This window comes from Pongo abelii, chromosome 1 (genome assembly GCF_028885655.2).
Source record: "Pongo abelii isolate AG06213 chromosome 1, NHGRI_mPonAbe1-v2.0_pri, whole genome shotgun sequence".
Taxonomy (NCBI): domain Eukaryota; kingdom Metazoa; phylum Chordata; class Mammalia; order Primates; family Hominidae; genus Pongo; species Pongo abelii.
Window position 1 is genome coordinate 222,069,693 of NC_071985.2, and position 25,630 is coordinate 222,095,322.

General features: G+C 52.0%; 1 protein-coding gene across 6 annotated transcripts in view; it reads right to left on the reverse strand.

Moving 5' to 3' along the window:
- Positions 1 to 402: 402 nt before the first annotated feature.
- Positions 403 to 25,630, reverse strand: part of TNFRSF8 (TNF receptor superfamily member 8) — a 79,621-nt gene continuing 54,393 nt past the window's right edge. For 2 of the 6 annotated variants that reach the window (XM_024255609.3, XM_054541639.1), the window contains 7 exons: positions 20,858 to 20,951; positions 20,408 to 20,520; positions 18,189 to 18,290; positions 18,005 to 18,058; positions 8,661 to 8,686; positions 6,146 to 6,353; positions 403 to 2,324 (listed from right to left, as the gene is read on the reverse strand). In XM_024255609.3, coding sequence (XP_024111377.2) covers positions 2,080 to 2,324; positions 6,146 to 6,353; positions 8,661 to 8,686; positions 18,005 to 18,058; positions 18,189 to 18,290; positions 20,408 to 20,520; positions 20,858 to 20,951 — 842 coding nt within the window. In that variant the 3' untranslated portion in view covers positions 403 to 2,079. The remainder of the gene's footprint in view (positions 2,325 to 6,145; positions 6,354 to 8,660; positions 8,687 to 18,004; positions 18,059 to 18,188; positions 18,291 to 20,407; positions 20,521 to 20,857; positions 20,952 to 25,630) is intronic. The other 4 variants (XM_054541618.2, XM_054541630.1, XM_054541623.2 and 1 more) reach the window with 4 other exon arrangements.

The window sequence follows — 25,630 nt, forward strand, 5'->3', positions numbered from 1 at the left end:
ACCATGTTGGCCAGGCTAATCTTGAACTCCTGACCTCAGGTGATCCACTCACCTCGGCCTCCCAGAGTGCTGGGATTACAGACGTGAGCCACCGCAACTGGCCGACAGTGGCTTTATTTAACTGAGTGTCCTCAAAGGGCAGCCTTTGGACCAGGGAGTGGCAATTACATGGAGAAAGAATTTGCCTCGAGTGATAAGGAAAATCTTCCAGCAATGAGAAGGACTGCCCCAGCAGGAAGTGGGCTCTCAGCCCCAGAAGTAGCCAACCTACCAGAGACTGGCCACCTTAGTGCCTGGGGGTCCAGCGGGAATCCCTGCCCTGCGGGGAGACTCCCAAAGCCACTTCTGCTCAGGGGCTCTATTAATAACATACTCTCAATTTCAATGATCACGTCCTCAGTCTTACAGTTCTTTAAGGATTTTATGGATTTTTAGAGATTCAAAAGGTGTGTGAAGGGCCACTAGGTGAGGAAGTGCATTATTTTGTTAAAACATGCCAATCCCTCCCATCATGGGCGCCAGACTGCCCTGCCTGGCAGGCGTGTGCCTTCCAGTGTGCCTTACAGCTGCGGCTGTGGGTGATGCAGAGACACCCACTCCATCCTTGCACAAACACTGGGCAAACAGTGTCTGCCCACTTAAGCTTCTTCTGGCCAATGTCCAGGTTCTGGTGTAACCACCTCGCAAGGTCACGGTTTCTCCAACTTTCCCCAAAACATCTGAGCGGTTTCAGAAACTACCACTTCCTCCAGAGAGCACGTGGCTGGCCGATGAGTAAACAGCAGCTTTCCCGGGCCTGCCTCCAGGCGGTAAGTCCACGAGTCTCCAGGCTGCCCGCAACTCCAAGACTCATCCTTATCCATCACTAATTTGCATACACATCTGAAGGCCCTAGGGGGTCAGCTGGCCAGCTGACCGGAAGTCAGAGCCCCTTTACTCCTTAGCGTGAAATGTGAAAAACCCAAAATCCTGATGAAATCTCCAAACAGTCTTGTTTCCTATGGTCCAGAGTAAAGCAGATGCCTAGGTGAGGCCGTGGTGCCTCTTGACATCCGCACCCCAAAGGGTGCAGAGCCGGAACCAGGTGGTGGGGTCGGTGCTAGTGGATTTGCAAGCAGGGCAGATCTAAGGAAGATGCTTCTTCATTTCCCAGGACAGAGTGGGTGGGGCCCACAGAGAGCGGTCAAGGACCCCAGGCAGGGCCCGAAGTTCCCCATGTTCACGTGGGGAGGAAGTCCCTGGGCAAAGTAAAGCAGGTTCTCTGGGTTGGTGAGGGGCGGTCTGCAGCTGCTGAGGGCTGCAGACATCTGAGACCCGAGGCGCCTGCTGTGGTGGGGACTGGTGGGGGACATTCTGAGATGAGTGACTTGATCCTCAGCCCTAGGCCCTGGGCCCACCAAGGGGGCTACAGGACAGGGGAGGTAGGCAGCACCAGGAGGGTCCCGCAGCCCAGGCAGGGGCCCCCATGCCAGCGCAGAGTACAGTGTGGCTGCTGCAGCAGAGACGGTGCCAGCTGACGACGCCCCATCCCTCGACTTCTCTTTTGACTCTGGAGAAACAACCACAGGCACTGGCTCCATGCCCACTGAGGGCCACATTTACAGTAACTGGGGGCATGCCGGAAGTGCCCAATGGGTGTCACCTCTGAGATCCAGGGAGAGAGGAGAGTAGGGTTACAGGGGCACTGGGAGCCAGCCTCACAACTTCTCCCTCGCTGGGCTGTGGGCCTGGTGGTGAGGGTCTGATGCCCAGGGCTCTGGGACCAATGCTGTTCTCGGCAGTGCCCATCCTGCCATCTGTTTGCTGCCTCAACCAACATCACTGCTGGGATCCAGTCCCCTTGGACTGTCTCTTCTGTATAAGCCCCGGATCCCCTAGGCTCTGGGTCAGGGGACAGCTAAGTGGGGGATGCAAGCAGAGACCACCAGACCCCTGCAATGACCGGCCGGTACACCACTAGATGCTGGAACCTCAGTTCAGGCCAGACGGGCCTCTGCCCCCAACCTTGGTGCCAACAGTGCCATCCTGGCCTCCCAGAGGCCACCCTGCTGCCCTCCTAGCCCCAGCCCAGCCCAGGCCTCACTTTCCAGAGGCGGCTGTGGGCAAGGGGTCTTCTTTCCCTTCCTCTTCCACTGAGAGCATGACATCGCTGCAGCTGCCCAGAGGCGGTTCTGTCTCCTGCTCGGGGTAGTGGGGGGTATGGTCCACCTCCAGCTCCTCCTCCAACTCGGGCTCTGCTGGCCCCGCCAGGCCCCGGCCCTCCGGCAGCTCAGCCTTCACGGTCCCCACGATCACGGTGTCAGCCTTCATGATGTAGATTTTCTCTGCAAGGCAGAAGGATGGGTGAGCGAGGGAGGCCAGAGCATCAGCCAGGACGGGAGCAAAGAGGCAGAGAAGGACCAAGGCCCAGTGCTGGTACACCTGCGGGTGGCTTCAGGCTGATGGTACAGCCTCTCTGACTCACCTCACAGGCGTCCTGGGGGCTCAGAGGAAATAGAATAGCTAGGAGCTGGGCCTTGAGGAGTTAAGAACCAGCCCACTTGTACTTAGGATTTTCTCAGCACTTCTCTGGGGATGGGTAGGGAAGAAGAGGACAGGGTAGGAGAGAAAGTAAACCGTGGACAAAAACAGGCAAAGCCGTGGGTAACCAGAGCACGAGCAGAAACAGCAGAGCTGAGCACTTTCCACACCCCAGCTCCTGGGTTCTCAGCCCTCCTGCAAGGCGGACCCCATCAAGATTCCCATTTACAGATAAGAACCTGAAGCCTGGAGAGGTTAAATGACCTGCCCAAGGTCGCCAGGTGGTTAGGAGAAATCCCAAAAAAAACACCCACTCTGCCTGGTGGCCCTTTCTGCTCTTATCTGTGTGCCTGCAGCCAAAACCCGGGGTGACCAACTTGTCCAGCTTGCCCGGGAACATTCCTGGTTCTAGTACTGCAAGTCCCGCGTCCTGGGAGCCCCCTTGGTCCGGGCAAACTCAGCCAGCCTGTCACATCCTGCAGAAACCCCGGCCCCCTCCATAGGTCTCGGCAGCCCATGATTGAGACAGCCTGGCTCAGGGCGTGAATTTCAGAGCTTACTGCTCAGAGCCGATCTCCTGCCTGCGGCGTGCACGGCTGTGCTGCGAGCACATGGTGGGAGCTTGGACGGATGGCCGGTCCTCGCCACAGTGTGATGTGGGGGCTTCTGGTGTGGCCTTCTGATAGAGGGGACACGGAGGCTCAGGTTCAGTGGCCCGAGGAGCTGGGGGTGGGGAAGCCTGGCCTCCACCCAGCTGATGGTGTCTGGCTCAGGGTAGGCTGGCTCCCAGCTGTTCTGAGCTGGACTCTGGAGGCCAGAATGGGGAAGCTCCAGAGGGAACTTGAGAGCTGGGGTGGGGTGGGGGTGCAGGGACCCCTGTCTTTCTGGGAATGCAGTTATACCCCTCGGATTCAGGAATCCCAAAAAGGTTCTCGAGTCCCCCACACCCTCAACCCTATTGCATGACGCCGGTTCTTCTATTCCGGTTTTGAACACCCCCAGGAAAGAGAGCAGTGCGCCAAACGGCAGCAAGAGGAGAAGGCCCAGAGCGCGGGACAGGCTGTGGGCTGGGCGCCCCCACAGACCCCAAAACAGAGCAGGGCCTCAGCACTCCCCACACCTCCATCAAGGCCTGCTGGGCAAAAGATGGCGGCCGGGGGTGGGGAGAGAGGAGACCCCAGGAGGGGAGGGAAGGCCCAGAGGGGGACAGGCAGAGAAGATGACAGGTGGGTGGGAGCAGGTGAGAGGGAAGTCGGGGTAGGGGTGCTGGATTAGTGAGAAGGAGCCACAGCTGGGGACAGGCTGGTCCCCTCACATTCCTCAGGGAAATGGGCAGGAGTCCCCAGGAAATCCGGAATTAACTGGATTCAAGGCAGTGGAATTGGCTGCTCCGGGTGAGGAAGCAGCTCCCACTGAGCTCAGAAGTGAGAGAGGGGTCTGGAAATTTCAGAGCCGGCCATGAGGGGTCTGCCCTGCTCTGGCTCTGCCCCCATCACAGGCTGCCCACCCCACAGGCTGTGGGGGTGGCTTCCAAGGGCTGCATGGATTTCCTGCCCCCTCCCCAGAGCTCCAGAGCCCAGGGAATCCATCCTGGCCACGTGGGGAGCGCAGGTGAGGAAGTTGGGGGGAAAGGGGTTCTTCCCTTGCCTGGTTCCCAAGGGGAGAGGGATGATCTACAGACCCCAGTGTGACCCCTCTTGGGAACTGGATGGGAAGGGGGAATGCTCCCCTGGGCTGGCATCAGGAGGACAAGGGGGTTGCCTGCGTCTTGGGTGCCCAAGAGAACCTCCAAGGCCTTCCCTTCCCACCATGGCGGAGGTGGCCCCCGATCCACTCACCAGCAAGGCCTGCAGGCCATGCCGGGGGAGGGCAGCCCACACCTCAGCCAGCTGCCTGGGAGCCTGGTACTTCCTTCTCCTCCCCATCAAACACCCTGTGAACCCCACCCCTGGGACTGCAGGCACTGTACTCAGTGTGGACTCAGATGTTCCAATGAGGACTTCTTAGGAATTCTGAAGAAGCCTTTGATGATATTTCCCAAAATACATACTTTTCAAATAAAACTTACTAAAAGCTACCATTTCAAAAGTTTCAGTTTGTTACAAAAGACTGCCCAGGCTGGGCAAGGTGGCTCATGCCTATAATCCCAGTACTTTGGGAGGCCAAGGCGGGCAGATCACCTTGAGGCCAGGAGTTCCAGACCAGCCTGGCCAACATAGTGAAACCCCGTCTCTACTAAAAATACAAAAAATTAGCCAGGCATGGTGACACTCGTGCATAATCCCAGCTCTCAGGAGGCTGAAAAAATAAAAAGAGAAGATGACTGCCCTGAAGAGTTCTGGCCACCACTGTCTGCCACAGAAATGCACAGGACAATTACAAATGACTCTTCAGTATTATCCCAGTGCCAGTCACCCTTCCAGAAGTGACAGAGGTGGGGTCCACCAAGGCCCTGCCCACAGGGAGCACAAAGCCAGGTGGAGGTGGAGAAAGGCTATAAACACGCAGTCACACCGCTGGGTGCTAGGACACCGGGTAGGGGAGGCCTGGGTTCTTAGGGAGCATAGCACAGTGGAGAGGGCACAGAAGGCTTCCTGGAGGAAGGGGCAAATAAGCAGGGTCCCCAGGATATCCAGAATTAACTGGATTCAAGGCAGTGGAGTTGGCTGTTTCAGGCGAGGGGGTAGCTCCCACTAAGAAGCTCAGAAGTGAGAGAGGGGTCTGTAAATTCGGGAGACTGCCATGAGGGGGAGGGACAGACTGTGGGGTCAGAAGGTAGGTGAGTCTGGTGGGAGAGCTACAACTTGCTGTCAGCCTTGAGTGCTGGAATGAGAATGCTGGAATTCATCCCATAGGGAATGGGAAGCCGCTGGAGGCTTTTCGGCAGGGGTGCAATACGGTCAGATATATATTTTGGGGAAAATGCCGTACCAAGGTGACGAGAAGCAAGAGACGAGGCAGGGAGGCCCGCAGGAGGCCAAAGCCAATGTCTGTCCAGGCTGGCAGCAGCTGCCGTTGGGAAGCTCTGAACATCTGGGCCCCATCTGGCCTCCTGCTTCTGCAGAGGGTGGGTGGTAACGTGGACAAACCAAGGGCTTCAGGGCCCAGCAGACACAGGGGCGAGTCCCAGCTGTGCCACTTAGTAGCCATACAATGGGGAAAATCACTTCACCCTCTGAGCCACAGTCTCCCCAACTGTAAAATGGGGAGAAAGACACCATCCAAAGAAGGTGGTGAGACCATCAGAGATGAAGAGATGGCACCTACACAGTGCCCGGAATGCGCCAGACAAGTGGCCGGTCCTGTGACCACTGGAACGTCCTCCTCCTGTCCCCTCGGGTGCTCGGTGTTGGGGGCTGGGGTGGCGTTCATTTTTTACGTGAGTAACAGCAGGCACCTCGTGCACACTGGCTCATGAATTCGCACAATGGCCTACGAGGTAAGTACCCTTGCTGTCCCTACTTACAGAAACTTAAATTGGGGTGAAGAATCTATGCCTCTCCTTTCCTGGGCCTTTCAGCTCCAGGGTCTCCAGGTCCCTTCCAGGGCCCAGGGCCCAGGGCCCCGTATTCGTCTCCCGTCTGCCCCTGGGCTGCAGAGGACCTCCCAAAACTGGCTGACTCACCAATCTTGTTATTGGTGTGCTCCGTGGACACCCGGGGCTCAGGAAGGTCCCTGGGGGACGAGGGGCCCCCGGCCGGGCTGGCATCCTGCAGCGGCAGGCTCTCCAGGTAGGCTGCCCCCGTGTTGTGGTAGGTCTCCGTCAGCGGCTGGCTCATTAACCCCAGCTCTTCCTCGATGGGTTCTGTCACCGACACGCCACTCCTCAGCTGCTGTGGGAGGGGAATGGGTGCTGCTGCAGGGTACCCCCAACCTCCCCGCCAGTCTCTGAACTGGGAGGCCCCTTTTTTTTCATCTCTACAGACCCCAGTGAGTCTCCCTTTCTGCTTTAAAGCTGCCATGAGCTGCCCCGGGCTTCTCAGCTTTCTACGTGAAGTCTGTTGCTTTTAATTTGTACTAAATAGTAGGGGAAACAGTCAGCAACTCACAGGGTGCTCGCCACGTCTGTGGCCCTGTCCTAAAGTCCTTGACATATGTTAATCCTCACAACCACCAAATGACGTGGGTAACAGCCCCCTCCCCGAGGCACAGAGGAGTCGAGTAACTTGCCCAGGGTTATATACCATCAGTAAGCATCTGAGCTAGGATTTGAACCCTGGCATCTGGTCCATAATCCACACTCATAAGCACCAAAGTCTGTAAGTACCAGCTCCAGGTTCCCCGCCTCCTGGAGCAGCCCCTCCAGCTCCCCAGCCCCAACATCCTGGAAAGTAGTCTTTTATGATCACACTCAAGTATTCTAAAAACAGACTACTGTTAGTTGCAGTGACAAGCCCGGTGACCTCTATACTATATAATCTAAATTCATGTATACTATTAATAAATATTTTCTGAATGCTAAAAAAAAAAAAAAAACAGCTATATCATAAGGAATGTGTCAGTTTAGTTTTTGACTTTTACAGGTAAGAGCAAAGAAGTGGCCTCATGAAATGTCCTGATGCTTTCAAGATGGAGTGACTTTGAGTAATTCAGAGGAGGCAGGGATGCCCATGCTGACGCAATGATTCTCAAGGCACAGAGAGCATATCTTTTAGATTGGTGCAAAAGTAATCACATTTTTGCCATTATTATTATTATTTTTTTAACTTTTTAAATGGTTTTATGTACAAATAATGAACATATGTTATACCCATAAATTCTACTTTCCCAAAACAGGAGCTTTTTAAAACAAAACCACATAACAACTTTTAAAAGGCACTGAGATTCCTCAGCTTCTAGATCACTGCTGGGCTAGAAAAATAAAGTTTGTTCTACCAGGAATCACAAGTTAGAACTGAGTATTCTTCAAAGTGGAAATTCTAGAGTGTGGTGTCACTCCAGGCAAAGACTATTCAGTTCTCAACCCCAACATCCACAACTACCTATCAGAAGGGTTAAACCAGGTTTGCCATTACTTTTAATGGCAAATGGCACCAACCTTAATACATAATCTTGAATACTCTTTCATAATAATATGAAGGCTCAAAGACTGCTTTTTTTTTTCTTTTCAGATGGAGTCTCACTCTGTTACCTGGGCTGGGAGAGCAGTGGCGCAATCTCGGCTCACTGCAACCTCTGTCCCCCAGGTTCAAGCGATTCTCCTGCCTCAGCCTCCTGAGTAGCTGGGACTACAGGCGTGTGCCACTACACCTGGATACTTTTTGTAGTTTTAGTAGAGACGGGGCTTCACTATGTTGGTAAGGCTGGTCTCGAACTCCTGACCTCAGGTGATCTGCCTGCCTCAGCCACCCAAAATGCTGGGATTTTAAGTGTGAGCCACCATATCCGGCCAAAAGACTGCATTTTAAAACAAGTTACTATTAATGCGTTGGCCTACACAGCAAAAACATATTTGATTACCTTACAAATTGTTGAATACCTCTTTCATGAAATTTCTCAGTATTGTAACAGCCACTTGTCACATCCAAGCATATTCGAATATGATCCCCCATAATTTGAAACTCAACTAGCATTATGGTTCTGTATATTATATTGAAAAATGAAAGGATAGAAACCCTTCTTAATGTATGAATGCTTGAATTAAAAGAAAGTAATGGAAGAATTGATAGATGGAAAGAAAAAAAAAGGAATGGACCATAGCCACCTGCTCTGTCATCCAGCTTGGAGGATGAGATTCATGGAAGAGTAAAGAAAAGGGGGAAATGAACACAGTCTTCCTCCTGACCAGACCTGGTACCCAAAAGTGGCCCAAACCAAATCCACTGTGTGCACGCCCTTCTGGAAATTCCCGGCAGGCTGAGCCAGGAGCTGGAGGCTGCTATGAGGGTGGGGCTCTCCATCCTCAGCCAAGGCCTGGCTGAGGCCCCAGGCGAGGCTGCTGTGCACAGAGGTCCCTGTGGGGCGGCAGACAGCCTGAACTTGCAGCACGAGCCTGTACCCTGGGCTCTGTGGGAGCGGTATGGCCCTTCCGTCCCCTCCCTCTCCCTTCCCCCAGCAGCTCTCAAAACTTCAGATCTGTTAGGGAAGGAGTCAGATTTAGGGACACGAAGCTGAGGTGGGGGCAAGGGAGGGGTACTTACTGTTGAGCTCCTCCTGGGTCTGGAATCTGCAAAAAGCAAGAACAGCAACTTCACCAAGGAGTCTGGCAGCCCCCGGCCCCGCCCGCACCACCTATTGGCAAATGGTCCTCCTGGATCACAGGTGGTGCTGAACTCAGCCCAGGAGTCAGGTCCTCAGTCTGGAGAGCCCTGGATGGGTTTCAGAGTCAGCACCCACCCCAGCTCAAGGCAAGGAGGCTCACTTCTCCAGTGGCAGATGGAGGACAGGGGACCACCTCTATCCCCTGGCCACTCTCATTCCTTTTTTTTTTTTTTTTTTTTGAGATGGAGTCTCACTCTGTCGCCCAGGCTAGAGTGCAACGGCGCGATCTCGGCTCAATGCAACCTCCGCCTCCTGGGTTCAAGCGATTCTCATGCCTCAGCCTCCCGAGTAGCTGGGATTACAGGCTCGTGCCGCCAACCCCGGCTAAATTTTTTTGTATTTTCAGTAGAGACGGGGTTTCACCATGTTGGCCAGGCCGGTCTCAAACTCCTGACCTCCAGAGATCTGCCCGCCTTGGCCTTGCACAGTGCTGGGATTACAGGCGTGAGCCACCACACCTGGCTGCCACTCTCATTCCTAATGACTAAACCAGTGAACACACTGAACCGCTCTCCCAACCCCCACCCCCGCGCACATGCAAGGATTGGTTCACGAGAAGCACAGGCCCAACCGGAGCCCAGGAGGCTTCCACTGGGTCAGAGGCTGGTCTGTGGCTGCTGCCCCCACCTTGCTGTCTCCAGGGTGTGGACAGCCCCGAACTCTCTGGAACTCCAGGCAAGACCCACATGGAGGACCTCAAGGCAGGTCATGGAGACAGGGTGATGGATCCTGCAGAGGCTACCTGGACCCTGCCTGGCACACGCCCGAAGCCAGTCTGCTGTGGAGCCCTTCTGACTCCAGCTGGACTTCGATTTTCTCTTTCTTGTGCCTGAAAGCACCCAGGTGGCAGCCTTTGAGGAGGACAACTGTTCTCGGGCCATCTCATTTCCTTCAATCCCATCCTTTTGTGGGCTCAGGAGGTGCTGATACAATGATTCTCAAGGCACAAAACCTCTATCTTCTCATCTCAAACCTCTACCCTCCACTCTCATTGTTCTCCCATTTAAACAGGGGCCAGGTCATGCCCAAGCACATATTGACATTTAACATTTAACCTTGGCTCACTGGCCATCTGAGAAAGGTGAGGGGGCATCCCGGCATCTAGCCCATCCTGGAGCAAGTCAATTCTCAAAGCAGACCATCCTCCAGGGATGCCCAGCCTTTAACCACTCCCGTGAATGCTACCTACGGAGATCTGGAATATGGTGTTGTCAGGCACACATCCCTGGCTAGACATATCTGCCACCAAGATGCCCGTATGCCAGCCACGCCGCCTCCTGCACACATCTCTGCCTTCAGCAGCTCTGGAGAGCCACCAGCCCCGAGCCCTCGCAGATATGCTCACCAGTGCTCAGTCAACAAGTAGGATAAAGTACACACAAGACTGACCATTTGTACATGCTGTGTGGACACTAGCTGAGTTTGGGAAACACTCTTAGGGATACTTTTTTCTTTTTTTGAAACAGAGTCTCACTCTGTCACCCAAGCTGGAGTGCAGTGGCGTGATCTCGGCTCACCACAACCTCCGCCTCCCAGGTTCAAGCAATTCTCGCAAGTAGCTAGGATTACCGACATGTGCCACCACGCCCAGCTAATTTTTGTATTTTTAGTAGAAACAGGGTTTCACCATGTTGGCCAGGTTGGTCTCGAACTCCTGACCTCACGTGATCTGTCCGCCTCGGCCTCCCAAAGTGCTGGGATTACAGGCATGAGCCACCACACCCAGCCAGGGGTAATTTTTTTTTTTTTTTTTTTTGGAGATAGAGTCTCACGCTGTCGCCAGGGTGGAGTGGAGTGCAGTGGCGCAATCTTGGCTCACTGCAACCTCTGCCTCCTGGGTTCAAGTGATTCTCCCGCCTCAGCCTCCTGAGTAGCTGGGATTACAGGCGTGCGCCACCATGCCCGGCTAATTTTTGTATTTTTAGTAGAGACGGGATTTCACCATGTTGGCCAGGCTGGTCTCTATCTCTTAACCTCGTGATCCACCCGCCTCGGCCTCCCAAAGTGCTGGGATTACAGGCGCGAGCCACCGCGCCCGGCTGAGGCACATTCTTTTCAATGACGTCGGTGAAACTAAATCATGGTACCTCCAGAGTGATTTTGAGTTTCACAAGCAGCCAACTGTTCTTTGGTACCAAATCACTGGGGGTGGCCAACAGAATAAAAAAAAAAAAAAAAAAAGGGTGACAAAGTAACAAAAAAATAAATAAAAATGACACAACTCGGCCTTGAAGGGGAAGTGGGTGAACAGGGTCGCAGAGCTGCCCATGCCCTGCAGGCTGGTTCCATTTTTCTAAAGAGCCATCTGGCAACAAAAACCTCACACTCTTTACCCCGTCATCCCTCTTGAGGGAACACACCCTCAGGAAATAACCCGAAAGAAAACAAAAAGGCCGAGCACAGCAGTGGGTTTATAATAACCCTCAAATTGAAAACCAGCCAAATGTCAAAAACAATGAGGCCGCTTAGCCACCCTGGAGCAGGGGCCTCCTTGGCGTGAAACTCAGCACAATATTACTTCCGTTCTCTGAGCCTCTGTCCTCCTAGCTAGAAAATCGTATGAATCACATCAACTTTGGGGCTTGTTGTGAAGATTAAAAGAGATATCAAAAGGGAAGGTGCCCAGTGGTAAATCAGGTTGATTTTTTTTTTTTTTTTTTTTGAGATGAAGTCTCGCTCTGTCACCCAGGTTGGAGTGTAGTGGCACGTTCTCAGCTCAATGCAACCTCTGCCTCTGGGGTTTAAGTGATCCTCCTGCCTCAGCCTCCCAAGTAGCTGGAACTACAGGTGCGTGCCATGACACCCGGCTAATTTTTGTATTTTCAGTAGAGACAGGGTTTCACCATGTTGGCCAGGCTGGTCTCAAACTCCTGACCTCAGGTCATCCGCCAGCCTTGGCCTCCCAAAGTGCTGGGATTACAGGCATGAGCCACTGCGCCCAGCCAAGATTTGATGTGATGAGCATGATCTTTCACCTCTGTGGTCTTCCTCCCCCAACGCATAACTCCAGTCTAATCACGGGGAAGACATCAGACAGATCCCAGGAGACAGGCATCCCACAAAAACACCTGATCAATACTCAAAAACTGCCAAGGCCATCAAAGAAACTGGTCTTGAGAAACAAGATCTGAGAAACGGTCACAGGCCAGAGGAGCCTAAGGCGACGTGATGACTGAATGTGACGTGGGCTCCTGGATGGGATCCTGGAACCTTAGGCAATGCAAGGGAACCCTGAACACAGTGTGGGCTTTCGTTTGTAATCCTGTGTCAATAATCGTTCACATATTTTGACAAATGAACGATGCTGGCTTAAGATGCTAATCACAGAGGAAACTGGGTGTGGGGCATGTGGGAACTCCTGTGCTCTCTTCTCCAATTTTCTGTACATCTAAAACTATTTTTAAAAATGAGACCAGGCGCTGTGGCTCATGCCTGTAATCCCAGTACTTTGGGAGGCTGAGGTGGGCAGATCACAATGTCAGGAGTTCCAGACCAGCCTGGCCAACCTGGTGAAACCCCATCTCTACTAAAAATACAAAAATTAGCTTGGCATGGTGGCGCACGCCTATAATCCCAGCTACTCGGGAGGCTGAGGCAGGAGAATTGCTGGAACCCGGGAAGCAGAGGTTGCAGCGAGCTGAGATTGCGCCATTGCACTCCAACCTGGGCAACAGAGCGAGACTCTGTCTCAAAAAAAAATGAGGACTAGCTGGGCACAATGGCTCTCGCCTATAATCCAAGCACTTTGGGAGGCCGAGGTGGGCAGATCACTTGAGCTCAGGAGTTCGAGACCAGCCTGCACAACAAAGGGAGACCCGGTCTCTACAAAAAATAGAAAAGTTAGCTGGGTGTGGTGGTGTGTATCTGTAGTCCCAGCTACTGGGGAGGCTGAGGGATCACTTGAACCCAGGAGGCCAAGGCTGCAGTGAGCCATGATTGTACCACGGCACTCCAGAGTGACACCCTGTCTCCAAAAAAAAAAAAAAAAAAAAAAAAACTTAAAAATGAAGGCCACTTAGAATGTTTTTTTGTTTGTTTGTTTTGAGACAGAGGCTCGCTCTGTTGCTCAGCCCGGAGTGCAGTGGTGCAATCTCAGCTCACTGCAACCTCCACCTCCCAGGTTCAAGAAATTCTCCTGCCTCAGCCTCCCAAGTAGCTGGGATTACAGGCGTGTGCCACCATGCCTGGCTAATTTTTTTATTTTTAGTAGAGATGGGGTTTTGTCTTGTTGGCCAGGCTGGTCTTGAACTCTCGACCTCAGGTGATCCACCCACCTTGGCCTCCCAAAGTGCTGGGATTACAGGTGTGAGCCACCACACATGGCCTACTTAGAATTTTTAAAAATTAAACTATTTTAAAAAGAGGGTGTCCAGGATGCTGCTGAGCACACAGCAGGTCCAGGAAAAGCCCAGGATGGTAACATGGCTCTGCACTCCGTCACACTGAACGGAAAGTCAGAGTTCGATACCAACTCTCCCAAACAAGTGTAAAATCACAGAGGTAAAAAGGCGGAATCTGGAAGGCTCTGACATTGACTAGAGTTACAACCCATGAGGATCTTGATAAAGACCCAGAACAAATCTTGCCAAGTACAGAGGTCAGATTTCATAACTGCTCTTCCCCTAAAAATGCTGATTCAACCGGCTAGTCTTATGTGTTGGTTTCCTTGCCTTTTGGAATAACCACTGTCTTCTCGTAAGCCTGTCTGGTACCCCCAGGACACAAGTCCAGGACCATGCTGGGCAGCAGCAGGCCTCCTTGCACAAATGCATGGTGTCACAGGCTGCTCTGAAGGCCACGCTCACAGAGCACATGCATTCTGACATGTGATGTAAAGCTCTCGGTCCCTTCTATCCCTGTTATTCTCCACTTTTAGTCCCCTCCCCTCTCTGGCCTGTGATTCCCCAGTGCTGTGGGAAGTAGAACAGGCCCAAGGGGGGAGTTTGGCACAGAGGTTCAGCTAGGCTTTGGCAACAGGTACCCCTAGATGCAAACCCTGGGCCCCTTGGAGAGAGAGCTGATTCCAGGGCCGAGGCAGGAGCACACAAGTTAAGCTGGGAACATCTCAGAATAGGGACGTGCTCAAAGCACAGGATGAGGATACGCCAAAGCACACAAGAGCCGGCTTAAAGGGGCTCTCCCTGACCTCATCTAGGACCATTTGAGCATCAAAATAAAAAATGATGGTAAGAGATTACAACCCATTGAACAGAATAGGAACCCATGAATCCATACAGATATAAATATGTAAGTGAAGAAAATAAAGTTCTGGGCTGGGCGTGGTGGCAGCTCACGCCTGTCATCCCTGAACTTTGGGAGGCCAAGGCGGGAGGATCACTTGAGGCCAGGAGTTCGAGACCAGCCTGGCCAACATGGTGAAACTCTGTCTCTACTAAAAATACAAAAAATGAGCCAAGCACTGTGGCACAGGCCTGTAATCCCAGCTACTCGGGGGGCTGAAGCAGGAGAATTGCTTGAACCCAGGGGGCGGGGGTTGCAGTGAGCCAGAGATCACACCACTGCACTCCAGCCTGGGTGACAGAGCCAGACCCTGCCTCAAAAAAATAAACAAATAAATAGAGAAAATGAAGGTCTGCTGAAGAATGGGCTATTGACATAGTCTCAAAGTAATGCCCCTAAAGACTTAGTAATGACTGAGGAGCAAATGGAGACCTCACAGTGGAGGCCCGGCAGACATCACCTCCATCAAGCGCTCAAAGTGCACAGCGCCAGGAAAGGGACACATCGAAACCTGGCAGGACGCCTTGAGAGAGAAGAGGCCAGCATCATTCCCGGGACCTTCCAGCCCAAGGTGCATGACCTGAATCCACTCGGGAGAAAACACCAGACAAACCCAAAGCAAGGAGCATCCACGAAATCACCAGCCTCCACTCTTCCCAGAAAGTGAAGGAAACGCCTGGGGAACGGATCTGGACAGAAGGAGACGAGAAACCAGACGAGCAAATGTAACACGTGGCCCTGAGCTGGAGTCCTCTGCTATAAATGACATTATTGGGACAAATAAAGAAACTTGAACAGGGCCTGAGAATTCGTTGTGGGTCATGTATCAGTGTGAATTCCGATTCTGATGATCCTTACCACATCGTGTAAAATACACCCTTGTCTGTCTGAAACACACACTAAAGTTTTCGGGGTGAGAGACATCCAGTCAGTCAGTTACTCTCAAATGGTTCAGATCAAAATAAATTCTTCATACTTATACCATTTCTATAAGTTTGAAACTGTTTCAAAACAAAAAAGAATTTCTTTCAACCTAAATCTCCCTGGAATAATAGAATATGACTCAAGTGCTCATAAAAATGAAGGATTAAAAGAATTTTAAGGCCAGGCATGGTGGCTCATGCCTGCAAACCCAGCACTTTCGGAGGCTGAGGCAGGCGGATCATGAGGTCAGGAGTTTGAGACCAGCCTGGCCAACACGGTAAAACCCCGTCTCTACAAAAAATGCAAAAATTAGCTGGGCATGGTGGCAGGAGCCTGTAATCCCAGCTACTCAGGAGGCTGAGGCAGGAGAATCACTTGAACCCGGGAGGCAGAGGTTGCAGTGAACCCAGATGGCACCAGTGCACTCCAGCCTGGGTGACAGAGTGAGACTCTATCTCAAAAAAAAAAAACAAAAAACAAAAAAAGAATTTTAGACCAGTGGTTCTCAACCAGGAGTTTTTCCCCAGGGGCCACGTAGCAATGTCTAGACACATTTTTGGTTGTCCCAAGTAAGGAATCTTACTGGCATCTAAAGGGGCTGCAGAACGTCCTATAGGATAGCGCTCCACAGCAAAGAACAATCCATTGCCAAATGTCAGTGGTGCCAATGGTGAAAAATCTTTTTACAAACATCTCAACAACCACGATAAAATCCCTGTCCTACCGCTCACCCAGCACGTGGCCTTAAACAAATTACTTCATCATCCGGTGCCTCAGGCTGCTAATCTGTGCAACGGGGATAACAGTAGGTACCTCACAGGCCACTGGAGGAGTGGATGAGAACACGTGTGTGCTTTGCAAATGCCTGTCACCGAGGACACACACGGGAAGGTCGATCCACTCGAGGGCTGGTTGGTGGGCATCTCATCGCACCTGCACGGACCACAGATCCCTGATGCGCTCACTGCTCAAAGGAACCAAGAGCACCCTCTGCCCCAGGTCTGGGATGTGGGAGGCCAAGGGGCGCACACTCCCCTCCTGCCTGCCTTTGGCCTCTGTGGGCAGTTGGAATTAGTCTAAAAGCTTGGAGGGAGCTAGGACAGCTTCTGGGCCCGGCACAGAGCCTGCACGGAGGAAGTGCTCCACGAAGCCCATGTGAATAGATGAATGAATGAACCAATGAACCGGTGCTCCTTCCCTCCTTCACCACCCACGGCTCGGGAGGGAAAGGCGCATCCGGCCAGCTCGGTCCATTCTTACCCTGTGCCCTGTGAGCTTGCCTGTCTTGACTTCACTTTCTGTCCATCTTGAGCCTGGGAACCCAGACCCCGAGGTCCCACCAGAAGCTAGAGGGTCAAAAACGACCTGAGATAAGACATCCACCACTGAGTCTTAGGGCTCAGTTCTTTGTAGATCTGGCTTCTTAGGGGAAGGTGTTTTCTTTCTTTTTTCTTCTTGTAACAAAACTGCTCTCACAGAGGTTTGAAGAAAAAAAATAAACTGACGGCAATGGAAATTCTAATACTAGAAAAATGTCAAGAAAGCAAACGCCGGTTTCAATGAGACACTCAGCCTGACAGGTCATGGAAACAGGCTTGAAACTATCAAAACACAAAAACCCCCCTTGCACAGGGACCACAGCGCTTGCTTGTGAAACTCATCAAATTCAAAACATGCCTCAGTGGACTGTGTTTTTGTGCCCAAGTCAACAGTCAGCCTATGCAAGGGCCTCTCCAAGGGTCCTGGAGAGATCGGGGGACGGGCCAGGGCCTAGCCTTAGGCTGAGCACGCGGCTCTTGGGTAGGCATTGCGGTGGTGGACAGAGCTCGTGGGGGGGAAGGAAGAGGGGACATGACTGAGCCCTTTACAAACCAAAACCCCTAGGACCAGTGCCTGAGGCTGGCTGTGCCACTGCCAGGCTGTGTGGCCCTGGGCCAGCCATCCACCTCGCTGAGCCCTGCCTCCTCCTTGCAGAACAAAGGTCAGTAGTAGGGGAGTACAGGAGGCCTGTATGGGAGCCCACCTTGCAAATCAGAAAGGAAGGCTCAGATGATTCCCCCATCAGAGCCCAGCACAGAGCAGGCACTCAATCCATGCCATGCAGTGCTGAGGAAGACCCTGGCCTGCCTTGAAGAGGCTGCCCAGGAGAGAGAAGGTGCTTGGCACAAGATGGCTGGGAGCCCCCTGCCCCAGGTGAGAGCTGGAAGACACGCGCTGTATAGACGCCCCTGCCTGGACAGGTGAGGAGGGTCCCAGCTCCCAAGGGCTGCCTGGAAGAGCTGGCCCGGAGGCTGGGCAGGGATCAGAGTGCAGGGACCAGGGAGGGGGTCAGGAGCACCCAGGACTCAGGAAGGCCTGAAGCTTCCAGGGAGGAAAAAGCCCCAGGCACAGGCCAGCCTAACAGGCAGCAGCCACCAACTGTAGGCAGGTACTCCACAATGCGCTTAACAGCCCGACCTCAACGAATCCACAGGCGAAGCCTCTGAAGTAGGTTCTACCATCTGCATTTTCTAGATGAGGAAACTGAGACACAGAGCAATTCAGTAACTCACCCGGGGTCACACAGCTTGTAAGTGGCAGAACCAGGGTCCCTCCCGCACCATGTGCTCCTTTCCCCTCCTGCCCGTGGGCTGACTTGCTGGGTGGTAGAAGAGGGGGAGAGAGGGGAAAGAGAAAGGGAAGGAGGGAGAGGGAGAAAGGGAGGGTAGAATGTAGAGAGGAAGGGAAGGCTGGCAGGAATGCCCCCTGGGGGTACTGGAGGAAAAAGCGAAAGACAAGATAGACTTTTAAACGTTCATGCCAGCATCCATCCAGGTGCTGCTCTGGGCAAGCCACACGGTCGTCACACCCAGTACAGTCTTCACCTCATTGCATTCTCCACACGCATGAGTTTTCACCCGCATTGCATCCCTACAGATGAACAGAATGCGACAGGAGCAACAGACAGGGAGCCTCGAGGCTGGGGTAGAAGTTCAGTCTCCGGAGCCCACGCCCCGGGCCCAGAGCTGCCCTGTGTTCCTCTGGCTCGGGCAGCCCCTTTGGACGGCTGGACACTCACCCACAAGCTCTAGCTTGGGCTGGGAGGTCTGGACCGGGTAGCACAGGTGGAGCTCTGAAACGACACCAGGAGGAAGGCTGGGGGTGGCGGCCTCAGAGAGCAGGAGCAGGCAGGGAAAGGACCCAGGCCAGGCTGGCAGAGAGCAACCTGTCCTCCCCAAGGCCCCAAGAACACAGCCACTTACTCTGCCGAATTCGCTTCCTGCAGGCCCTCCGGTGGCACAGGAGGAAGGCGCTGGAGCCGACCACCACAGCCAGCACCAGGATCACCCAGAAGAGCACTGGCCCTGGAACACAGAGATGCCCCGCACTCTTTGCCTCGCTGCAACCACACAGGACAGCCCCAGCCCCAGACTACTTCCTCCTTCTCCTGGGACACAGCTTCCACCATGGCTAACAACAACAGGTTCTTTCCAAGCCAAGGCTGTATCTCATCCAGCCCTCCCTCGCCTGGCTCCAGGAAGCTGATCAACTATTTAAGGCTGAGAGAAGGGCAAACTGTGTCTAGAGGGTGAGAAATTGAGGCGTCTAGGAGCCAGAACAAAGGAATTGAGGTCCAATAGACCAAAATTTGAGGACTGTGGAGGAGGGCCCGGTGTGAGCGGCATCTGGCAGCACTGCAGGTGTGGCTGGAGTCAGGGTGGGGAGGGCCAAGCAGTGAGGGGAAGGAACGGGTTGAACCCAGTCCCCTCCCGGCCAACCCTCTAGACCTGCTTGATGAGGGCAGGCATGGAGTCCCCACTGCACATAAACACGCCCCACAAGCATTCCCTGAATGAATGATCCCCAACCCTATGCCCTAGGCACCATCACTACCTTCAGTTTAAAAATGAGGGGAGCTGAGGCGCACGAAAATCCGTTAAGTTGCCCAAGGTCACCCTGAGAGTAAGCGGTAGAGCCCCAGCCCAGGCCAGGCCAGGCTGGGTGGACTCCAGGGCCCACGCTCTTAACCCCTATCTGGATCTACTTCTTCACACCTTTGTACTAAACTCGCTTCCTTTTTCCCTTTGTCACTTACAGAGATCACAGAGCTAGGGATTGCACTTTATCGAAGTCCAGGTTTAGATGTTTAAAAAGTAGTATATGCCAGTTAAGTGCTTCTCAAACATTAATGTGCATATGAGTGCCCTGGAGATCTTGTTAAAGTGCAGTTTCTGATTCTCTAGGTCTGGGATGGGGCCCATAATTTGCTTTCCTAACAAGTTCCCAGCCGGTGCCAATGCTGCCAGACAGGACCGCGCTTTCAGAAACTCTAACTGGAGCACTACTGCCACCTCGTGTCAGCCACTAGAACTGCAAGTCCTAAAATGAGTAACCTGGCATCTTGCCCTAAGAGCTAACTCTTGGGGGTTTTGTTTCTTTTGTTTTGTTTTGTTTTGTTTTGTTTAAGACTGATTCTCACTCTGTTGCTCAGGCTGGAGTACAGTGGCGCAATCTCGGCTCACTGCAACCTTGCAACCTCCGCCTCCCGGGTTCAAGCGATTCTCCTGCCTTAGCCTCCTGAGTAGCTGGGATTACAGGCGCGCGCCACCACGCCTGGCTAATTTTTGTATTTTTAGTAGAGATGTGGTTTCATCATGTTGGCCAGGCTGGTCTCAAACTCCTGACCTCATGATCTACCCACCTCGGCCTCCCAAAGTGCTGGGATTACAGGCGTGAGCCACCACGCCCGGACTAAGAGCTAACTCTTACAGAGGCCGTCTGTAAGACGTCTGTAACCTACACTGCTTACAACCCTGCACGGTCTCTGCCATTACCATTCTACAGATGAGACAACTGAGTCTCAAAGGATCTAAACGACTAGTCAAAGTCATGAAATCAATCAACAAAGACCTATTTTCTGAGTAGCAATTATGAGCCATGAGGATGAAGCTGTGAAAAAGAATTCCTGCCTACAAGAATTAAAGAATAGTCACTAGCAGCCAGGCGCAGTGGTTCACACCTGTAATCCTAGCACTTTGGGAGGTTGAGGCGGGTGGATCAGCTGAGGTCAGGAGTTTGAGACCAACCTGGACAACATGGCAAAAACCTATCTCTACTAAAAATACAAAAAATTAGCTGGGTGCGGTGGCAAGCGCCTGTAAACCCAGCTACTCAGGAGGCTGAGGCAGGAGAATCTCTTGAACCTGGGAGATGGAGGTTGCAGTGAGCCAAGATGGGTGCCACTGCCCTCCAGCCTGAGCAACAGAGTGAGACTCTGTTTCAAAAAAAAAAAAAGAACAGTCACTAGCAAGTGCCAGAGCCACAGCACCAACTCAAGAAGCCAGAAACCTGGGATCAACCTTGATCCCCCTTCTCAGGCCATACCCACAAAGGAGAAGCTCCCTCCTGGCTCCCCCTGATCCCCACTTCCCCAGGAGGAAGCCCCTGCTGGGAGTAGGGGTGAGTGGGCTGGGACCATTACCTGCATCCAGAACGGGCTTCCCTGTGGAGGAGAGAGCAACGGGAGCGCTGGTTGGGATGGGCAGCGTCTTACCGGCCTGGGAGTCCACCAGCGAGCTCTGAGTGGGGCTGGTGCTGTGGGGAGAAGCCCAAGGCAGGAGTGATGGAGATGGGAAGAGGGAAGTGGGTCTTCAGGAATAATTCCCTTTCTCTAGAGACTGTGCAGCCAGAGCCTGGGCCCCTAGATCCTCTGCCCCGAGTCTCTGCCAGGCATTTTGAGGGCAGGGACTGGGTTTCACGGCCTTCTGGCTTTCCAATGGTGTCAGCACAGAGATGGGCACATATTTAACAAAAGAGCAGCCCAGGCCCCACCTCCACCCCCAGCCCAGCTGCCTCCCAGGCATCCCCTGGGCATGGCAGGGACAGCTCCCTTCCACAGCAGCCAAACAGAGAGAAGGGGCGGGGGAGTCACCTGGCAGGCGCCTCGCCATTCTCTGGGGTGGGGTTGCAGTCAGGCTGGGTCCCCAGGGGTGGCACCTCAAAGGTGGTGTCCTTCTCAGCCATATCTGCAGAGGGGAGGTAACATCTGAGAACCAGCACCAAGGAGACTGGTGTCTCCAGGAAAGAGTTAACCAGTAGGGACTGGTGGCTTCCAGCGAGGCAGCACCGTGGGAGCTAAGGCAGCCAGATTTGTGTTTCAAAAGATCAAAGTGGAAAAGCTGGCCAGGCACAGTGGCTCACACCTGTAATCACAGCATTTTGGGAGGCTGAGGCAGGAGGACCACTTGAGGTCAGGAGTTCAAGACCAGCCTGGCCAACATGGTGAAACCCCATCTCTACTAAAAACACAAAAATTAGCTAGGTGTGGTGGCACACACCTGTAATCCTAGCTACTCAGGAGGCTGAGGCAGGAGAATCGTTTGAACCGGGGAGGTGGAGGCTGCAGTGAGCTGAGATCATGCCACTGCACTCCAGCCTGGGCAACAGAGCAAGACTCAAAATAAATAAAACAAAGTGGAGAAGTTGCTACTTATCTCTAACAGCTGTGGTCACCCAGGAAGGTGGCACAGTGACGCTAGACCTTTTGTTTTTAAGGGAAACCTGAAATCTCCTAATGTTTAAATACAGCCTCAATTTTTAAAGTTTTTTTCTTTTAAATCAACTTTATTAAGGAATTATTTATTTATTTATTTTTAATTTTTTGAGATTGAGTCTTCCTCTGCTGCCCAGACTGGAGTGCAGTGGCACGATCTCGGCTCACTGCAACTTCTGCCTCCCGGATTCAAGTGATTCTCCTGCCTCAGCCTCCTGAATAGCTGAGATTACAGGCGCCTGCCAACATGCCCAGCTAATTTTTGTATTTTTAGTAGAAACAGGGTTTCACCATGTTGACCAGGCTGGTATCAAACTCCTGACCTCAGGTGATCCGCCCACCTCAGCCTCCCAAAGTGCTGGAATCATAGGCGTGAGCCACCACGCCCAGCCTAAGGCAAAATTTATATACAAGAAAGTATCCCCTGGCAGGGTAGGGTGGCTCTCACCTGTAATCCCAGCACTTTGGGAGGCTGAAGCGGGCGGATCACTTGAGCTCAGGAGTTCGAAACCAGCCTGAGCAACATAGCAAGACCCTGTCTCTATTTTTAAATAAGTAAAAATAAAAAAAGAAAATGTCCCTAAGTGTGTACAGCCTGATGAGTTCTGACAAAGGTAACTAACTCCAATAAAAATACAGAACATTCAAAAGGTTCCCTAGTGCCTCTCCTCACTCACTCTGCCCCCACCTCCAGATCCAGGCAACCACTGATCTGCTTTATGTCACTATAGAGGAGTGTATCTGTTCCAGAATTTCATGTCGACAGAATCACGCAGTATGTACTCTTTGGGGTCTGGCTTCTTTCACTCTGCATAATGTTTTTGATAGTCATTCAGGTTCATTCCTTTCTGTTGCCAAATGGCGTTCTGTTGTACAGATGAACCACTGTTTACATACCCATTCCCTAGTTGATGGACATTTGGGTTGTTTCCAGTTTGAACTAAGACGAACAAGGCAGCTATGAGTATTCTTGTGCGTGCCTCTGTGTGAACATATAATTTCATTCCTCTTGAGTGCCTAGGAAGGGTGGCTGGATTGCTATGCTGGCCAGACGGAATGTCTCTGAAGGGCAGTTCAAAGCTGGCCACCACTGGTCTGACCCAGCCACCTTGTTTTACAGATGGAGAGAGACACAGGGCTGGAGCTAGAGCCAGGAAACAGAGATGGCAAGTTCCAGCCCAGAGCACTCTCCTCTGGACGGCACTGCCTCCTGCCTGGGGAGTGGGCACCTTCTTCAAAACTTCCTGCTTTTCTGGGGCAGGAGAATTTGGCCCACATTAGAAGCGGGTTATGCTCAGTCACTACACCTCTCCTCCCCCAGAGCCCTGGTGGAGGCACCCCTTTTTGATGTGGTACAAAGCAACCCCACACACATACCCACATCTCCCCTCTACAAAGTGTTCATGACACCTTTCAGATTTTTCCTCAAATAGACAAAAAAGTAAAGCCAGGATTAATTTATTTCTTGGATTGTAGGGTTCTGAGGAACCCCCCTCTTTGGGGAAGGTCACTGGACTCTTACCTGAATTAGCTGGAGCCTGGAGGCTGGAGACTATGGGGAAGATGATGCGACATGTTATGATAGTTCCTACATATTCATTAATCAGTATTTGAATCAGTGTTTGAAATGTCATTGGGTTTCAGTGAACACTTACTTTGAGCGGACTGGAGCTCTGATGCTCAAACCCATTAACTGTGGCTATTCCCAGTTAGCATCATGAGGAGAAAGCCCCCTGCCCTCTCTCCAAGGCAGCCTGATGTAACTAGACAGGCCCATGGTCTCAGCTGCTGCTGAAACACCTGCTGAAATCCAGCGACAGATCTGCTGTCCCTCCTGTATGTGCAGAAGGGGGGGACCTAGTATCCCTTGGGTGCCTCTCATCCCCTCTCTGAATATACTATACCTCACTTGTAACTTTCCTTCTTCCTCCCTGAGTTAGTGATCCTCCCCTTTTCCTCCTCTTTGGATTTGAAGGTGAGGAGAAGGCATTGTCTAGCCCCTAGTTAGTCTGCCTGTGTTCTCTGGTAATGGCCTACTGGAAGAGAAGAAAAGAACCTGCCTACTCAGCCTCCATTTAAGAACTAAAAAAATATATTATTTACCAGATGGATATACTTCTCTTTAAATCCAAACACCCAGTTCTTAGGCCACTTAAAGAATCGTCTCAGCATCAAGGCCAAACAGATTCTCTTTTTGTACATCCAGCAATCGCTTAAAATCAGGTGAAATTTCACCTTCATATTTGGACTGTATATATCTTGTCAGTTTTTTCTTTTCCCTGGAGTTTTCAATTGCCTTTCTTTTTCTTGTTGATAAAAGGATAGTGTGCCCTCACCATATCCTCAGGCTTTTCAACTCTACTAATCATGAAATTTACTACAATTCTCTCTTCTATTCCTGGGAACACTTCCTCGGAGCCTTCCTTCCATTTTCCTGCTCTGATCTGGCTCAACTGGTCTATACCACTTCATTCTGGGACTTCCCTTCCTTGCTCTGCTAGGATGGAGTGCTGGTCTCTAGATTCCATGGCTTCTTGTTGTTTTTCTTTTTTGCCCCCTCACTTAGCTGAATTACATCTTCAAATCACTTCCTAGGAGAGGATATAGGAAGAAAAGCTTTCTGGACCTTTTATGTCTGAAAATGTTTTTATGCTGCCTTCAAACTTGATTGTAATTTAGCTGAGGTGACCGTAATTTAGCTGGGTAAATTCTAGGTTCAGAACTAAGAAGGAGGTGGGTGGGTGGTGTCTTCCAGTGGAAAGTACTCTGGGCTGACCCTTGGGATTCCTGCATTCCGGCTCTAGGTTCGGCCCTGTGCTTCTCTCTGGGTGTAAAATGAAGGGGTTGTATCAGACCAGAGGTATCCAGCTTTGACTAGTCCTCAAAAACATTCTGACTACGTGACCAGCACAATGACCTAGCCACTCCTCCTAGGTATTTACCCATGAAAAATGAAAATATACATCCGCCCAAAGACTTGTACAAGAATCGGCCAGTCATGGTGGCTCATGCCAGTAATCTCAGCACTGTGGGAGGCTGAGGTGGGAGGATCGCCTGAGCCCAGGAGTTCAATGCTGCAGTGAGCCAAGATCATGCCACTGCACTCCAGCCTGGAACACAGAGTGAGACCCTGTCTCTAAAAATAATAATAATAATAAAAGGTATAAGATAAATTCATACATGTTAGAAAAAAAAAAGAATATCCACAGCTGTTTTCATTCATAATAGCCCTAAACTGGAAACAACCCAAATGCCATCAACTGGCAGGTAGATAAAATCATGGTGGTGCATCTATTACATGTAGCGTGGGTAATTTCCATTGATCCTGCTTTGCTCTTGGTAGGTCTTTTTGACCTGATGTCTATGCTTCTGGTCAGGTGCACAGAGAAATTGGGGCTGCCACTGTGGGGAAGATGCCTGGAGCACTTTGGAGTGCCAAAGACCTGTGGCTGGTGGGGGATGCACAAAGGGAATCAGGGAGTCAGGACACTTTTGCAGACATGAGGCCTGGCACATGCCAATGTCTGCATTGGGAGAGCCACATCAAGGTGGTCACCAGGCCAGGCAGCAGGAGCAAGAAGAAACAAATGGCCGGGCGCAGTGGCTCATGCCGGTAATCCCAGCACTTTTGGGAGGCCGAGGCAGGCAGATCACCAGGTCAGGAGTTCGAGACCAGCCTGACCATCATGGTGAAACCCTGTCTCTACTAAAAATACAAAAATTAGCCAGGCATGGTGGTGCGCGCCTGTAATCCCAGCTACTCAGGAGGCTGAGGCAGGAAAACTGCTTGAACCCGGGAGGTGGAGGTTGCGGTGAGCCAAGATCGCATCACTGCACTCCAGCCTGGGCGACAGAGTGAGACTCTGTCTCAAAAAAACAAACAAACACAAATACAAAAAAAAAAAAAAAAAAAAAGCAACCAGAAGCCTCCTTCCTCCTGCAATGGCCCTCTAGCGCCCTCTGCTGGCAAGACTTAACTGCATGCTCCCTATAGAGGAGAAAGGCGGAGCCCAGTCGTTGATCGCAGGGCAGGGATGGAAAGGTGAATGGAGAACTTAGAGACGATGGGCTGATCACAAGCACACTTTCTAAAAAGCCTTTTCTTGTCCTCTGATCCCATATTGTTCCTTTTTCATAGCATTCTGTGCCTAC